Below are 17,771 nucleotides of genomic sequence, written 5' to 3'. Positions count from 1 at the left end.
GTTCCCAGCGCCCTTGCATGAAGCCCTGAGCCTCAGTGACTCACCAGGCCTGTGAAGGCAGGGCTTGCAGAGGTGTGAGTGGAGCCCTGGAGGCGGCTCTGCGAGGAACGCTCTGACCCAGCACAGGGAGAAGGTGCAGTGGTTAAGCCGTGGGCCCTCCAGTCACACTGCCCGGTTTTATTCAGCTTTGTCTCCTCCAAGCCTCCTCCTCCACAGAAGAAGTAATCCCTAACTGGGCCCATCACAGTGATGAGCACACCAGTAAATCATATCTGTTATTATTTCTGTGATCATAGTTTCTAAATAAAAAAAATTGAACAAGTGGTTGGTCTGAAAACGGAAAAAGAAAGTCCTCCATTTTTGCATAACGCTAATTTTCACAAAGCAACCTGGTCTTTGGAACCTAACCGTGTCGATGAGTGAGGAGTGGGTATACTGTCATTTCAGTGGTGCTTGGGAAGAGGTGAAAATAGGTGCTGTGTTTAGTAACCGCCTTTATTCCATAGCCTGTGCTCTTAACCAGTGAACCTCCCAAACAGGCAGAGTGCTCTTGGAGCATAGGGTACAGTGGTAGAAACAGGTAGGGCTTCATCGGTCTGATTAGTCCCAGTGATGAACAGTGAGTGGTTGGTATTATGGATGGACATGTGTGAAGAATAGTCTGTAGGTATGAATTGCACAGCTGAGTGGGATAAGCTAATGCCATATAGCACTTGGATACAAGCATGCGGAACTCACTTAGATTCTTCACGTGCTTACATCCAGGTATACGAGAGGAAGTTGCCTAGATTTGTGTTTTTGAAAATGACTGACTGAGTGGGTTAGAAAGAAGCCAAATGGCATTTTGGCTAAGCTTCATGCCTAGTGGCCCCCCTCCCCCCAGGTATTAAACATTTAGCTTGCCTGCATGAATTAGTAGGGCAAAACCATCTGTTGCCTTTTCCCATTTAATTACTGTTGACCCATGGCATGCTAGAAGGCTCAGACCTGGTAATAATTATAATAGAAGCTGAATATAATTATGTAATTTTTAACTATTTCAGTTTAATTCCAGTAAACTCTTATAAGAAAACAAAATGTTGTTAGTTGCTGTCAAGTTGATTCTGACTCACGGCAACCTCATGTGTCTAGAGTAGAACTGTTCCATAGGGTTTTCAAGGCTGTGATCCTTCAGAAGCAGATCACCAGGCCTGTCATCCATGGTGCCTCTAGGTGGGTTCGAACCACCAACCTTTCGGCTGTAGTTGAGCACTTAACCATTTGTGCCACCCAGATTTTTTTTAAAAATGAAAAAACACACTAAGCTTTTATATGAACTTGCCATGTTGTTATGTCCCTTATTCGTGTATCTGTCGACTTCAGGGTCTTTATGAAAGGTGCATGTGGCAGACGCAACTGATTTTTGGTCTTCTGACCAGGAAGATTAGCCTAAGTGAGTATACCACCCCTATTATTCACACTACGGCCCCTAGTAATCTGTTGATACCAAGTATTGCCAGTATGGATCTCTGCAAAAGTATGAATTATTATCGTACACGAGTTCCCTGAAAATTGTGGGAAGGCTTCAGCCAGAGTATGCCTGTGGGAATGTTACCCAGTGAATTACATTTGTCACGTACATCATGCAGAAAGAGAGTATCTGCTGTACTAAAGGAAGCAAGGAAACCAAATTTTACTAGTAAACATATAACCCTAATTGTTTACATAGTTTTTAAGTTCACATGCGCTTACTGAAGATTCAGTCATCAGGTTTCTGAGTTGATAAAGGTATTTACATGGCTATTTTTTCTGACAACTGAGGGAGTTTGTATTTATTTCTGAATTTTTGCCAGCATATCCTACACCATTTTTTAAAAAGAAGGTCAGTGCCACGGGATTAAGCAAACTCACAGGGTGTCCCTATGTCTGAATAGGTTTAGAATCGTTTTTCTAAGGTGGAACTTTCTGTAGTGATGGAAATGTTCTAAATCTGTGCTGTACAGTATGGTAGCAGTTAGCCACACATTGCTGTTAGGAACTTGAAATATGGCTAGTGCGACTAAGGAACTGAATTTTTAATTTTAGGTTTAAATAGCCATATGTGCTTCGTGGCTGTGGTATTGGACCAGGTGGAAGTTGTCTGACAGTTAAAACAGTAGAAAAACAGTGAAGAGAAGGAAAGACCTGATAACTGGGCTGTTTGTTAGGTTTGAATGCTTTAAAAAAAAAAAAAGGTTTTGAAAAAACAAAAATGGCCCTATGTTAAATCAAGGGATAAGTTTTTAAAGTTTTAATATTTTCTGTTAAAAACCCTTAATTTTTAAATTAACAGCAACATCCATAGAGATTGTTTTCATACTGTACATTTCTAGAAGTATTTAGATGTGGATCTCATTTTTTTATGATTTAGGTTCTGTCAAGTCAGCTCTGACTCATAGTGACCTCATGGATAACAGAACAAAATGTTGCCCAGACTTGTGCCTTCTTCCTGATTGTTCTATATCTGAGTCCACTGCTTTGGCTTTGTATCAGTCTGTCTCACTGAGGGTTTCGCTTGTTTTCCTGACCCTCCACTTTACCACTCATGATGTCCTTTTCTAGTGCTTGGTCCTTCCTGATGACATGTCTAAAGTAAGGGAGCTGAAGTCTCACCATCCTCACTTCTAAATAGCATTCTAGTTGTATTTCTTCTAAAACTGATTTGTTTGTTCTTCCAGCAGTCCACGCTATGTTTGATATTCTTCTCCAACACCACAGTTCAGATGCATCAGCTCTTCTGTCTCCCTTTTGCATTGTCCAGCTTGTCTATGATAGTGATACTTTGATTGGAAATACAGTCCTAAAAAAAGGACAGCAACTAAAAGGCAATCGATAGGTGTGACTAGCACTGTCACAAAAAATGTCAAATGTTAATCATTTGAAGTAGTAAAATGTATGCCCAAGTCCTGTAAAAACAGCTGAGTGGAATGTGTGTAAGTTCTTTAGTGCGCTGTAAGCTGTGTAGTACAGCACGTGAACTTTGCTGTTGAAATTAGTGTTAGAAATGGAGTCATTTTTGAGAAATTATTAGTAACCCAAGTCTTAATAAAAAATTACAAAAGCAACAAAAAGAGGCAGTCAGAAGCTTGAAGGAATCTTGTTTTTCCTCATTCTGACTTCTCTGTGATGATAATTGGCATTCATGATCATTCAGAAAGTTATTGATTATGTACCTGTTAAATGCCAGACACTGGTTGTGGGCTGGACTGTGTGGGAGCGGCATTAGAACAGGACAGCAGGCTTTGTAGTCAGAGGATGAGGTGGGTGGACAGCATACATGTCACCAAAGTGCAGTGAGGTAAGTGCTCCTGGAGGAGGCACAAAGAGGGGAGTGCACCAGCTTGGAGTTAGAAGGTGGGGTGACCGCTGATGAGATTTCCAAAGTGAGCGGAGCTTCCCCACAGTATTGAGCAGCGGCAAGTCGGCTGGCTGAGGTATTTCAGGGGACCGTATTCATCAAGGAGCCCTGGTGGCACAGTGGTGAAGAACTTGGCTGCTAACCAAAAGGTTCATGATTCGAATCCTCCAGCCACTCCTTGGAAACCCTATGGGGCAGTTCTGCTCTGACCTACAGGGTAGCTGTGCGTTGAAATCGACTTGATGGCAGTGGGTTTATATTCATCAATAATTAGGACAATGATTATCTCTAACGAATATTAGAAAATGTGGGTGCCTGAGTCCAGCGTGTTGTTAAATTTGTTGTGCTGAATTCCAGTCACTCTAAAAACAAAACAGTTGCCTTCAAGTCAGTTCTGACTCATGGCAGCCCCGTGTGTCCAGAGTAGAACTGTTGCATAGGATTTTCAAGGCTGTGGCCTCTCGGAAGCAGATTGCCAGACCTTTCTTCTGAGGTGCCTCTGGGTGGATTTGAACCATCAACCTTTCAGTTAGTAATCAGGGGTTTAACTGTTTGCACCACCTAGTGATTCCCCAGTCCTTCTAGAGTATTACATTTTAGAAAGTACCTGAAGTTTCTCAAAACTGTCAGGACCTTCAGCTGGTGTCATGCATGAATGGTAGAATAAATGCCTGAAGAAGTGGCAAGAATGAAAGAGAGATTTAAATTAAGCACTACTGATTAACATAGTGCCAGAATTTGAGAAATGGAGCTTGCCTACATTTTCTTTTATAATTAGAAAGTTGATTACCTCTAAAGACGGATTAGGAATCATGGGCTGTTGGTCGACAGCGATGCTAGTGAGCTAAAGTGAATGGGATTGCACTGTGTTATAACTAGTCTCAGATCTTCTCTACAAAAGAATTGTTAAATCCTGTTATTGTTGTTACCGCCTGTGGAGTCGGGCCCCAACTCATGGCGACCCCAGGCACAACTGGATCAGACCATCGTGATCAGGGTTTTCATTGGCTGATTTTTGGAAATAGATTGCCAGGCCTTTCTTCCTTTTAACTTCCCACTAGCCATAAATATATAGAACACTAATAAGCACAAATAAATGTATAACATTGATTGCGTTAAATCCTAGATTCCTTCTCTTAAGTATGGAATATCTTTAAAATATACTGTGAAATATTTTTCCATTTCTGTTTATTTAAGGTACAGAAGATAAATGCATAATAGAAGGCCACAACTGTACATTTATTAGTGACTTGAATAGAATTAAACCTTCAGGAAACACAGAAACACTAGGTAAGTGATTTTTCTCTTAATCTTTTTTTGGATTGAAATGGAATTTCCTCTTATTTTCCTTGTTTTATTTCTTTGCAGAATTACTACTGAAGGAATTTTTTGAATATTTTGGAAATTTTGCCTTCAATAAAAATTCCATAAATATTAGACAGGTAAATATCTTTTAGATTTGGTTATTAGGTATCTGGTCTTCTACTGTGCTAATACTTAGTTAGCTTAATTGCAAACCACACTAACAAATATTATTTCTTTTAAGCACCACAGTAATAGATATTAATAAGGAATGGCTGCCTGGACAACCCCCATCACTGGATTGAGATTAGCCATCTAGCTTTTTCAGAGAACAAGGGCCGGGCCTTTCACCTTGAGATTGTGTGCCCTTTTCACTGTGCTGTGATACCGCTGTCGTCACTTCATGTTATCCTTGAAAATGTGGACTCTGTTCTGGAAAATTTTCTGGAAAGCATAATTTTACATATAATTGTTTTAAAACTGGATTTGAGTTCCTATGGAAGAAATGGGGTATAGTCTCAAAGAGATTCTAGTGATTGTCTCATTTTGAGCCCTTAAGATTTAATTTATTTAGGGGAAGTGAATTTATGATTCAGCTGGAATGGTAAGCATTTTTCTAAAAAAGAAAATCAGCAGAACCCTCTGCAAGATTTTTGTACAAGTGAGGGATACTTGTGACAGCTGGGTTTATTTTATTATTTAGTTATATGGTTACAAACTTTGTAAAACTGGCTTCATAAAACACATACCCAGATAGTTGGTTTTATTCTCTTTTTTCCATTCTCCTTTGTTCATTGTTCCCTAACCCTTATCCTGCCCGTGGAGACTTTGTTTAAAAAAAAAAAGGGGGAGCAGGGGCACACAGAAAGCTCTGGATTGCAATCCAGAAGAAAAAGGTCACCAGACATACAAAGTCCTTTATGCTTTTTGTACTGTTACCCTAGTGCTCACAGAGAAGGGGCAGTCCAGACCTGCTGAGTAGGGGCAGGGTAGAGTTAGGGAGTCAGTCAGCAGATGCTCCTTATGCCGGGGAATCCTCACCACTGGGTCTGTGATAGCTAATACATGCTATTATTTGAAAGAGGAAAAGATTATATAGGCTGATGGGGTCACTGCTGTTCATGTGATTCACAGCTTTAGCTTTTTGCTTTATTTCTGTGAGGTATTATCTTACCTGGCAGAGCCTTATTGTTGGATCTTTAGGAAGGCAAATAAAAAATTTTTACTGTTTTAAAATGAATAATGAGTAACCTTTTGTTCTTTCTCTTTTGTTTTCATTACATACTTGGGAAACAAATTACTATATTTAAGGATTCTAATTTTGTGTGCTTCTCTTTCCACTGGCTTTTAGTTAATAAGTGCATTTTTAGCAAGGTTCAAAAATAAAAGTATCTTCATATTTTTTGCCTTTTTCTTTTTTGCCTTTCTAGCTGTATCCTGTTAGGTTAAAAAGTGTTATGTTATTTAAAAATTTTTTATTGATTGATTTTTTCCAGCCATCTCTCTTCTGAGCAGTGACATCACCATCCATAGCTCATAAACTTAATTTATGTTTCTCCAGTGCCAAAAAAAAAAAAAAATCAGATGTACACACACACCCCCAATCCCCTTAGGAAAGAAATTCTTTACTGTGTAAAGTTAATGCTGGTATTTTATATGTTTTCACAAGTCAATAAGTTAACCAAACTGTTCTTATATTTAAGCCCTTCATATATTTATACATTGTTTTCTTCTTTGTAATAATCTATAGGGAAGGGAACAAAACAAACCCGACTCTTCTCCTCTGCACATTCAGAATCCTTTTGAAACTTCTCTCAATATCAGCAAAAATGTAAATCAAAGCCAGCTGGAAAAATTTGTAGAGCTGGCTAGAGAAAGTGCCTGGGTTTTACAACAGGAAGATCAAGATCGTCCTTCATCAAGCTATCAGCCCTGGGGGCTGGCCCTTCTGGTGCTGCCATCTGCATCAAATAGTATGTCTCTCGCCAAGAAGAAAAGGAAAGTGCCTCCACGTGAAAGAATTAAAAACTTGTTAGAATCTATAAGAAGTGACAATACAGAAGATTCCATAAACACCAGTGGGAAAAGAACAATTAGTACTCGGGCATAATAGCTGCTGCTTTCCTTTGAGAACTGGTTTTTATCATATACAGTGGTCTTCGGACTACCTGGACCAGCTGGTGTGAAACTTTCACATATCTCAGCTTTCATCTGATACTACTTCATGGTATTCTCATTGGCCCACTTACTTGGTCTGAAGTTCTGAGAGATGTCCCTTTTTGTGTCAGTGATCAGTTTGATATCCAAGTCAGGAACTTTATGAGAACTTGAACCACAAGGAAGGCATGAGAGAAGATTAGAATGGACTTTTAGTAAGGAGATAAACTATACAAAGCGAATGGTAAAAATCAGTTTTATAGTCAAATCATTGTTTGCATCCCCCTTAGTACCCTGGTTGGAAATCATTTGAAAGGGTTTCTAGTTTGTACACTTGTAGGCAAGGAATACAATAAAACTTTGAAATTTGCTGGTACTTTAAAATACATATTATTGGATTCCTCAAGCGAGATACTATTACTCACAAATTAAAACAGGTTGATTTCCATAAATATTTGTCTTTTTAGAAGAGGTGAGTGTAGACATTTCAGTTGCTACATTCTAGGTATTCTAAACCAAGTATACAAAAATATTGCTACATTGTATTTTTAAATATTTAGCTCCTTTCTCTGTTTTCAAAAATAAAGCCCTGTTTCTAGTAAAATGTGATATTCCCAATATTTCTTCACATCTCTTTTGAGAACTTCCCTCTCTGTAGGAAATGGCCTGCACTGAAGTGTAATTTCTATTGCATTTCCTGTGGAATAACTTTCAGATTAAGAAACAAAATAGCATAGTGCCTGGAAACAGACTCGAGCACAACTGGCTCCATGGGAAGTTGCTCAGTCTCCCTGGGCCCCAGTTGTTTCATCTGTAAAATGGGAATGATAGTAGTGCTTACTTCACCAGATGGTTGTGAAGGTTAAGTGAGATACATAGGAAAGTGGTAGGTCAAGGGCCTGGCACATAGTCAGTGTTGCTTCTCTTTAGCTATTGCTTTTCAGTGTTTGTGGTATATAATTATTGTTCTTGCTATTCAAAATTCTTTCAGATTTAGATTTTATAAAATAGTGGTATTAAAAATAGTGTCCCATCCAAATTTTAGATCAGAAGCTATAATGGGCTCTGCTTGGGATATTTTGAGAAACTCACTTGAATTCCGTGTCCATTTAACTGCGCTAGTGGATTGATTTCATACCTGAAACCAATGATCAAGTATCAGTGTTTTTTATACAGACAGTGTCTCTAAATTAAAAGCCAATTTTCATTTGTTTAATTAGGGTTATTATATTGTGCTATAAATCTGTATTAAGAATTAAAATGGGGGGTTAAAAGCATAAATTAAATGCTTTTAATGAAAACATTTCTAATGAATTTTTTTTTTTTTTTTTCCTGTTCACAGAAATTCGATGGGATATTTTTTAGGTTGCTGTTAAGTCCGAAATGGTCATTTAAGCACATAAAGCATGTATATGTGTGTTAGCTTTCTTTTTTTCTTGTATTTTATAGGACAACTTTGACTTTGTAAGCCTTTTGTACTTTTCAGAATGATGAGGTTTAATCATGTGATGGGTTTTGATTTCTAGTGATCTGATTTTTAACATGCAGTTTTAAGTTCTAGTTAACTGAATATAGACTACAAATTGAGTGTTTCTCATCCCAGATTTCTTAAATGTATTTTTTATTACATGATAGACATACTCAGCAATCATTTCTTAATGCCGTTTTTTAGGGGGCCTGGTAGGTCTTGAAGGGATGGAAGGAAAGGTACAGAAGTTTATCGTTCTGGTAAAAAGGGACAGCATAAATAGGAAGCAAGTTGGGAGAACTGCAAGTCCACATTGGCTGGGCTGTAGTGCTCACTGGAGCACACACCACGTACGAGTCAAGTTAGAGCGAGATGGAGGAGGACTGGCAGTGGCAGGCAGAGGAGATTGAGTATATTTTCAGTGGTAAATCATCAAAGGCTATTGTGCAAGAATAATAGCAGTGCTTCCAGGCGATTAAGTGATGATACGAGTTGTTTTAGATCACTGCTCCTTTTATCAAGTAAGAGTGCCATAAAGCCCCGAGTTATGTTAGATAAAATTTGGCTGTTAAAATTTCCACAAAGGTCCAGAAGGTGACACAATATACCTCAGAAGAGCCTTCCTTCTTAATATTTAACAAAGAAATAAAATTTAAGTGGTTTAAAGCTATCAACAGGAGACACCAGTTATGGCTTAACATACAATTTTATGTAAAGCTGTTTTGATGAGAATTTTTTTTGCCATATATACTTGGAAAGGAATAAAAACATGACCAGAAATCAATTTTGCCCTGGGATGACGTTTGAAAAAATTTTAAAAAATGCTTGAAAGGCTTGTTTCGGTTTTCATGCTGAGTTCAATTACTGTGGATACAGATTCCAAAGAATATAAACATTACAACTTTCCTCTGGGATTCCCATGGAGCAACTCCCAGAAAATGTCTATTTTAAATAGAATCTTTTATCTATAGTATCTATGATACAGGATACATGAAATTAATAAGAAAATACACTATAAGAAATACAAAATTAATTAGAAATAATAAGAAATACACTGCATTTTAAATGTGAATCTTCATATTTTATGTCGTGTGTGTCCATCCACCTTGAAGTACCCGTTGTGTGTGTGTGTGTCCATCGTTTATGTGTGTGTGTCCATCCATCTTGAAGTACCCTCTGTGTGTGTGTGTCTCCATCCACCTTGAATTACCAGTGGAGCACTAAATTTGAGGCAGTATTTATTTTTCTAAGATGACTATATTTAAACTTTTTTTTTTCACAGCAAAGTTACTAAGCATTTAGAATTTTGTGCCGAGACAAATTTTAAAGAGAGTATTGGAAAGATACAGCTTGAAGCAGTAAATATTATGACACTATGAAAGAGTTAGCTTGGTGAGATACCTAATTTGGAAGAGTCCAAGTCTAAATTAGTGAAAAACAGGAAATGTGAATTGTTGTTTTTGTCTGGGTGTATTTTGAATTATGGTACATTGGAAACATTGTAATGAATGCTGTCAAATAAAATACAGAAAATTAATGAAAAAACTATAAATTAAGTACACACCATGTTCTCTGTCACCAAAATTCTTTAACATTTAAAGGTTGTTGCAGTGTAACTCTCAAGTTCCTGAAGTTTTTCTGTTATACAGTTACTGGCACATTAGTGCAGCCTTTTTTTTAATGATTAGAGTTTTAATTAACTTTTTAAGGTTTATTTACACATGGACTTGGAGAGTAGAGTGAAATCGCATTTTTGTTTTATTTCAAGTTCAAAGCTCTTCATTCATTCACCATTTAACAAGTAGTTATTGAACAATGCCTGAGTGCCAGGCACTGTGCCAAATGCTGGTGAACTCAAAAGACTCAGCTCTTGCTCTCAAGAAATTTAACTATGTGAAGGGTAGAAGGGAAGTATATATATGTTAGATGTCTATTAGATGTACTTGACAGAGTGCTTTCTGCTCCAAGTAACAGAATAACCAAGTCAAAGTGGTTTAGGGAATAAGAGTCATGTTATAGCACACGAGCAGTCTGGAGGTCGCAGAACTGAAGGGTGGTGAATTCAGTGGCTCAGGGGTGTCTAGGTCTGGGCATAATGCTGAAAAAAAAAATTGTTGCCACCAGTCCATTCCAACCCATGGCAACCCCATGTGTGACAGTAGAACTGAGCTCCATAGGGTCTTCTTGGCTGTAATCTTTATGGAAGCAGATTGCCAGGTCTTTCTTGCGTGGTGCCACTGGGTGGGTTTGAACTATCAACCTTTCAGTTAGCCAAATGCGAACCTTTTGCACCACCCAGGGACCTCAGGGGACAATGTACCCACCTTATTTAGGAAAGAATAAACCCTGCTGCACAGCTTTTCCAATTTTAAACTACGTAGTACGTACCACCTTGTTCTGTTTGAGCGACTGCCTCTAGATCCAAGTACTGGTTCCACATGAGCACAACTGAATGTTCTGGGATTCTCATTCTTCGCAATGTTATCCATAATTTTTCTTATGATGCACGTAGTCAAGAACCTTTGCGTAGTTGATAAAACAAAGGTGAACATCTTTTTCATGTTCTCTGTTTTCGGCTAAGATCTATCTGACATCAGTAGTGATATCCCTTGTTCCATGTCCTCTTCTGAATCTGGTTTGAATTTCTGGCAGTTCCCTGTCAATCTAAAGGGGCAGCCATTTTTGAATTATCTTCAGCAAAATTTTGCTAGCATGTGGTATTATTGATATTGTTCAATAATTTCCACACTTTGGTCACCTTTCTTTGGAATGGGCACAGATACGGATCTCTTCCAGTTGGTTGGCCAGGTAGCTGTCTTCCAAATTTTCTTGACATTCATGAATAAGCATTTCCAGTGTTGCATCTATTTATTGAAGCATCTCAATTGGTATTCCATCAATTCCTGGCATATTGTTTTTCACCAATGCCTTCAACTTGGCTGGTACTTCTTTCTTCACTACCAGTATTTCTTGATCTTATGCTGCCTCCTGAGATGGCTGAATGTCGACCAATTCGTTCTAGTACAGTGACTCTGTGTATACCTTCCATCCTCTTTTAATGCTTTTATGGGACTACTGTATGGTTAAATGAGTTCATAGACTTAAAGCACTAGACAATGCTAAGCACGTAGTGTTTAATGAGTGTTAGGTTTTTTTTTTTAATATACACAGTGTAAAATTTGCCATTCTAACTCCTTTCAAGTGTACAGTCCAATGGCATTAATCATACTGTGTTGTGCAGCTGTTACCACTATTTGTCCCCTGAACTTTTTCATTACCCTAAAGAGAACCTACACATAAGCAATAACTTCTGATTCCTTCCTCACCCCAGCCCGCATTAGCCACTGATTTATTTTCTGTCTCTGTGTATTTGTCTATTCTAGATATTTCATGTAAATGGGATCATGTAATATGTGTCCTTTTGTGTCTGTATAATTTCATTTAGCATCACAGGAGTCCCTGGGTAGCGTAAATAGCTAAGCACCCAACTACTAGCTATAAGGTTGGTGGTTCAGACCCATCCAGACATGCCTCAGAAGACAGGCCTGGCAGTCTGTTTCTGAAAGGTCACGGCCTTGAAAACCCTGTGGAGCAGTTTTTTTCTGACACACATGGGGTCGCCATAATTTGGAATCGATGACAACTACCAACAACAACAAATGTTTTCAAGGTTCATCCATGTCATAGCATGCGTTAGAACTTCATTCCTTTTTGGCAGAATAACATTCCATAATATTCCGTTGTATGTGTACATGAGGAAACCTGATGGTGCAGTGGTTAAGTACTCAGCTGTTAACCAAAAGATCAGTGGTTCAAACCTACCAGACGTTCTGCAGAAGAAAGATGTGGCAGTCTGCTTCTGTAAAGATTTACAGCTGCCCTAAGGGGCAGTTCTGCTCTGTAGTATAGGGTCGCTATGAGTTGAAATTCGACTCAACAGCAATAGGTTTTTTAAGGTTTATGTGTATACCATATTTTGTTAATTCGTTCATCTGTTGTTGGACACTGGGCCGTTACCATCTTTTGAGTATTGTGAATAATGCTGCAACGTTCTTGGTGTATATGTATCTTTTTAAGTCCCTGCTCTCAAGTCCTTTGGGTATATACCTAGGAGTGGAATTGCTGGGACATACGGTAATTCTACATTTAACTTCTTGAGCTATTGCCTACATTGGCTGCACTAGTTTGCATTCCCACTAGCAACGCAAAAGGACATTCCACATCCTCACTTGTTCCATATTTTGGTAATATGGGTGTAATGACTAATGACGTTCGGCATCTTTCATGTGCTGATTTGTCATTTGTACATCTTCTTTGGAGAAATACCTGTTCAGGTCCTTTGCCCATTTGTTGATTGTGTTGTTAGTTTTTTTGTTGTAGTTGAGTTACAAGAGTTCTTTATATATTCTGGGCATTAAGCCCTGAACAGATATCTGATTTCCAAATATCTGATATTCCATCAATTCCTAAAGCCTTGTTTTTTCACCAATGCCTTCAGAGCAGCTTGGACTTCCTCCTTCAGTACCATCAGTTTCTGGTCGTATGCCATCTCTTGAAATGCTTGAACATCGACTAATTCTTTTTGGTATAATGACTCTGTGTATTCCTTCCATCTTATTTTGATGCTTCCTGCATCGTTTAATATTTTCCCCATGGAATCCTTCACTATTACAACTCCAGGCTTGAATTTTTTCTTCAGTTCTTTCAGCTTGAGAAACGCCGAGCGTGTTCTTCCCTTCTGGTTTTCCATCTCCAGCTCTTTGCACATGTCATTATAATACTTTACTTTGTCTTCTCGAGCTGCCCTTTGAAATCTTCAGTTCTTTTACTTCATCAATTCTTCTTTTGCTTTAGCTGCTTGACGTTCGAGAGCAAGTTTCAGAGTCTCCTCTGACATCCATCTTGGTCTTTTCTTTCTTTCCTGTCTTCTTAGTGACCTCTCGCTTTCTTCATGGATGATGTCCTTGATGTCATTCCACAACTCGTCTGGTCTCTGGTCACTAGTGTTCAATGCGTCAAATCTATTCTTCAGATGGTCTCTAAATTCAGGTGGGATATACTCAAGGTCATATTTTGGCTCTTGTGGACTTGCTCTGATTTTCTTCAGTTTCAGCTTGAACTTGCATATGAGCAATTGATGGTCTGTTCCACAGTCAGCCCCTGGCCTTGTTCTGACTGATGATATTGAGCTTTTCCATCATCTCTTCCACAGATGTAGTCAATATGATTTCTTTGTGTTCCATCTGGCGAGGTCCATGTATATAGTCGCTGTTTATGTTGGCGAAAGAAGGTATTTGCAATGAAGTCGTTGGTCTTGCAAAATTCTATCATTCGATTTCCGGCATTGTTTCTATCACCAAGGCCATATTTTCCAACTACTGATCCTTCTTCTTTGTTTCCAACTTTAGCATTCCAATCGCCAGTAATTATCAGTGCATCTTGATTGCATGTTCAATCGATTTTAGACTGCAGCAGCTGATAAAAATCTTCTATTTCTTCATCTTTGGCCCTAGTGGTTGGTGCGTAAATTTGAATAATAGTCATATTAACTGGTCTTCCTTGTAGGCATATGGATATTATCCTATCACTGACAGCATTGTACTTCAGGATAGTTCTTGAAATGTTCTTTTTGACGATGAATGCAACGCCATTCCTCTTCGAGTTGTCATTCCCAGCATAGTAGACTATATGATTGTCCGATTCAAAACGGCCAATACCAGCCCATTTCAGCCCACTAATGCCTAGGATATCAATGTTTGTGCATGCCATTTCTTTTTTGACGATTTCCAATTTTCCTAGATTCATGCTTTGTACAATTCCAGGTTCCAATTATTGATGGATGTTTGCAGGTGTTTCTTCTCATTTTGAGTCAAAAATTTTTCTTTAATAGAATGACTTAATATAAGGGTAACAGTTCTGCCTGTGTATATTTATCAATGTGATACAATCACTATTGAAATCCAATAAGAAAAAACAAAACAAACCTTGGAAGTGACCCTGAAGTGTATCTGGAAGAATGAACATACAGTAGCTAACAGGAAACAAAAATAATCGGGGAAGTAACTTATTAAGATATATAAGACATATTAAGATATATAAGAGATAAGACAGTGGTAATTAAAACAGAATGCTTACTGGTTCAGGATAGACAAACTGCAACAGAACAGAACAGAGCATAGAGATTACTAAAAATATATGGGAGTTTGGTAATAAAATAAAGGCAGCATTTCAAATCAATAGATCAATTATTTAATAAACTGTGTTGACACAACTGGCAGCTGTTAGAAAAAAAGTAAGACTTGATCTTGAGCTCACTCTTACACCTAAATAAATTCCAGGTGGGTCAGAACTTTCTTGTGGAGGGGGGAAAAATGAAATCAAAGTACTAAAAGGAGTCATGGGTGAATACTATTCTAAGCTTAGAGTTTTTCAAGCATGGCATGAATTTATTAAATATTGATAAATTTAACTACTTTAAAATGGAAGTTTTGTGATTTATGGTTAAAATAAAAAAAACTGGAAAAATCTGATATGAATGAAAAATGGCTAATTTTTCTAATATATAGTGAGCTCTTACAAATTGGTAATAAATAGGCAAAAAACACAAAGACACAGCATGGAAGAAATTAAATGGTCATATAAACAGTAAAGATGATCAAGCTTACCAATAATTAAAACTGGAGAATTTTGAACACAGAGAAAACTGAAAGGTATAAGGAACTTGCTCAAATCTATCACCTATTCCAACAATTAACTCATGGCAAATTGTCTTTCCTTAAAACCCTATCTACTCACTGCTTCTGTATTAAGCAAATTCCAGTTATTCTACCATTTCATCTGTAAATATGTCGGTGTCTCTAAAAGGTAAGAACTTTTTTCCCAACATAATCACAAAACTATTATCACACCTCAATCAAACAAATAAAAACAGTAGTTCTTTACTATCATCATATCCAATTAGTATTCAAGTTGCCAATTGCCTTCTGCTTATCACAATTTTTCCCCTGAGAGTGTTTGTTTGAATCAGAAGTCAATTACCATCCATGTATTGGGATTGATTGATAGGTTCCTTAAGGCTCTTTGAATAGCTAGGTTTCTACTGCATTTTTTTCCCCTTGGAATTTACCGAAGATACTAGATTGTCTTAGGGAATTTCCAACAGTATGAGCTGTGCTGATTAGGTCAGCACGTATGATTGTGTGCTGTGGAGTTGCTTAACATTACTTAATGATTAAAAAAAAAAATTTTTTTTATTGGTTTTGGAAAAATTCTCAACCATTTTCTTTTCAAATATTGCTTTGGCTCTATTTTTTATTTCTTCTAGGACTCCAGTTACATCTGTTAGAATTTTTTGCTCAATTCTCTATATCTCTTACCTCTATTTTCTATTTTTTGTCTCATTTCATTCTGGCTCTTTTCTTCTGATCTGTATTCTAGTTTATTAGTTTTTCTTCAGCCATGTCTAGTTTTTAAAATCCACGGAATGATTTCTCAATTTCAGTGGTAATTTTTGTTCTAGAGTTTCCATTTGGTCCTTTTAAAAGTTTTCACCCCCCTGCCCCAATTTTCTGTTAAAATTCTCAATTTGTCTTTGTTTTTCTTCTATTAAATATGTGCAGGAAAGAGAGAGGGAACATGGGAACTCTATTTTCTGCACATCCAAAACTGCTGTAAAAATCAACATGTAAAAAAAGCTACTAATTTTTTTTTGCTGGGATAAATTTTATATAATAAAGCATTTGTCATGTTAACTATTTTTAAGGGTGCCACCAGTGACATTAATTATATTATAGTATATTATTGTATTTATTATATTCACTGTATTTTGTAATCATCAGCACTGTCTTTTCCCAAATGATTTTCATCTCTCTGGAGGAAGCTCAATACCTCTTGAGTAATAACTTTCCATCTCTCCAGCTCCTGGCAACCACTATAAATGGTTGTCTCTTTGCATTTGCCTATTCTGGAAATTTTGTATATCCAGGATCATACAATATTTTTCCTTTTGTGTGTGACTTATTTCTCTTAGCGTGTATCAGACAAAACTTCATTTCTCTTTATGGCTGAATAATATTCCATTGTATGGGTATACCATACTTTGTTTATCTTATTCATTTGTTGAAGGGCCCTTGCTTTGTTTCCACCTTTTGCCATTGTGAATAATGCCTCAATGAATGCTGGTATACAAGTGTCTGTTTGAGTCCCTTCTTTCAAGTCTTTTGGGTATGTACCTAGGAATGGAATTGCTGGGTCATCATCTGGTAATTCTTCGTTTAACTTTTTGAGGACCTGCCAAACTTTTTCCACAACAGCTGCAGCATTTTACATTCCCTCCAGCAATGGGTGAGGATTCCCATTTCTCTACATTTTTGCCAACACTTGTTATTTTCCATTTTTCTGATATTAGTCCTTGTACTGGATGTGAAGAGTCCCTGGGCGGTGCAAACGGTTAAGCACTCGACTGCTAACCAAAAGGTTGGTGGTTCAAACCCACCCAAAGGTACCTTGGAAGAATGGCCTGGTAATCTGCTTCCAAAAGTTCACAGTCATGAAAACCCTGTGGAACACAGTTCTACTCTGTAAAACATGGGGTTGCCATGAGTCAGAATTGACAACATGGTTTCATTTTAGTGGATGTAAAGTGGTATCTCATAGTGGTATGGATTTGCATTTCTCTAATGGCTAGTGACGTTGAGCATCTATTCATGTGCTTATTAGCCATTTGTATGCCTTCTTTGGAGAAATGCCTATATTCAAGTCCTTTGCCTGTTTAAATATATATATGTACATTCATTAAATATATATATATTGTTTTTAAATATATATTTTATTGTATTTTTGGTGAAAATATACACAGCAAAACACATCCCCATTCAACAATTTCTACACATATTACTCAGTGACATTGTCTACATTCTTCACATTGTGTCAACATCCTCATTATTTCCCTCCTAGTTGTTCCATTCCCATTGACTTAGTGTCACTGCCCTCCAAACTCCTCACCTGTGCTTTAGGGTAATTGTTGTCCGTTTGGTCTCACGTAGATATTTTTTTAAAAGACCACTATACTCAAGGGTGGCATTCTTTACTTTTTGAGCTATTCAGTTAAAAGGTGACTTCAGGGGATAGTTTCGCTTCAAGCTTTAAAGAGTGTCTTGGCAATATAGGGTTGCTCTGAGTTGAAATCAACTCCATGGCAACAGTTTTTTTTTTTTTTTTTTTCAGGGCAATAGTCTTGGGGATTCCTACCAGTCTCAATGGGTCCAGTAAGGCTGGATTCTTTAAGAATTTGAAGTTCTTTTCCACATTTTTCTTTCCTTCTATTAGAATCCATCTGTTGTGTCCCTGATCAGAACGTTTGGTGGTGGTAACTCGCTCTTATGGCTTTGAAGGAGAGGAACCATCAGTTCATGGAGACGATTTGCTTCTTTGATTCTTGGGTTACCTACTTCTCTCTTTTGCCCAAGA

General features: G+C 37.6%; 1 protein-coding gene across 3 annotated transcripts in view; it reads left to right on the top strand.

Moving 5' to 3' along the window:
- Window positions 1–9,846, top strand: part of MTPAP (mitochondrial poly(A) polymerase) — a 48,435-nt gene extending 38,589 nt beyond the window's left edge. The window contains exons 7-10 of one of the 3 annotated variants that reach the window (XR_007517043.1): window positions 4,574–4,666; window positions 4,745–4,818; window positions 6,429–7,079; window positions 8,178–9,846. Coding sequence is in view for 2 of the 3 variants with exons in the window: in XM_049881725.1 (XP_049737682.1) it covers window positions 4,574–4,666; window positions 4,745–4,818; window positions 6,429–6,788 (527 nt within the window). In the remaining variant the exon portion in view is untranslated. Of the gene's footprint in view, window positions 1–4,573; window positions 4,667–4,744; window positions 4,819–6,428; window positions 8,155–8,177 lie in introns of those variants that run through there. The other 2 variants (XM_049881725.1, XM_049881724.1) reach the window with 2 other exon arrangements.
- Window positions 9,847–17,771: the final 7,925 nt, after the last annotated feature.

The sequence above is a fragment of the Elephas maximus genome, chromosome 4, assembly GCF_024166365.1.
Source record: "Elephas maximus indicus isolate mEleMax1 chromosome 4, mEleMax1 primary haplotype, whole genome shotgun sequence".
NCBI classification, from domain to species: Eukaryota; Metazoa; Chordata; class Mammalia; order Proboscidea; family Elephantidae; genus Elephas; species Elephas maximus.
The sequence above is the reverse complement of the archived record's forward strand: the minus strand, read 5'-3'. Positions and strand labels throughout refer to the sequence as shown.